Below are 288 nucleotides of genomic sequence, written 5' to 3' on the forward strand. Positions count from 1 at the left end.
GCCACATAATTCGGAATAAAGTTACTCCTTAAACGAACGCTCCCTCGCCTCGCTGCGCATCGCTCTGCTTCCTTGTTTTTTCCAGAAGTAAACAAACAGACGACACAACAAGAGGGCGACGATGGCGGCTGTCACTGCGAAGCCAATCCTCTTTTTGGAAGAAAATCAGTGTATGTTTTCAGTTTAGTTGTTACGATGTTTTGTTTTTGTGATGGAGGTCGAGGTGTTAGAAGGAGGAACGTCGTTTTAGATTAGGTTTCTGTTGTATGAATGGAGGTATTTCGGTAA

General features: G+C 43.8%; 1 protein-coding gene across 1 annotated transcript in view; it reads left to right on the forward strand.

Moving 5' to 3' along the window:
* The first annotated feature begins 99 nt into the window (after positions 1-99).
* LOC119594533 (protein pigeon-like) overlaps positions 100-288 on the forward strand; it is a 22,146-nt gene continuing 21,957 nt past the window's right edge. The window contains exon 1 of the mRNA XM_037943564.1: positions 100-170. Coding sequence (XP_037799492.1) covers positions 122-170 — 49 coding nt within the window. The 5' untranslated portion in view covers positions 100-121. The remainder of the gene's footprint in view (positions 171-288) is intronic.

Source organism: Penaeus monodon, chromosome 34, assembly GCF_015228065.2.
Source record: "Penaeus monodon isolate SGIC_2016 chromosome 34, NSTDA_Pmon_1, whole genome shotgun sequence".
Lineage (NCBI taxonomy): Eukaryota > Metazoa > Arthropoda > Malacostraca > Decapoda > Penaeidae > Penaeus > Penaeus monodon.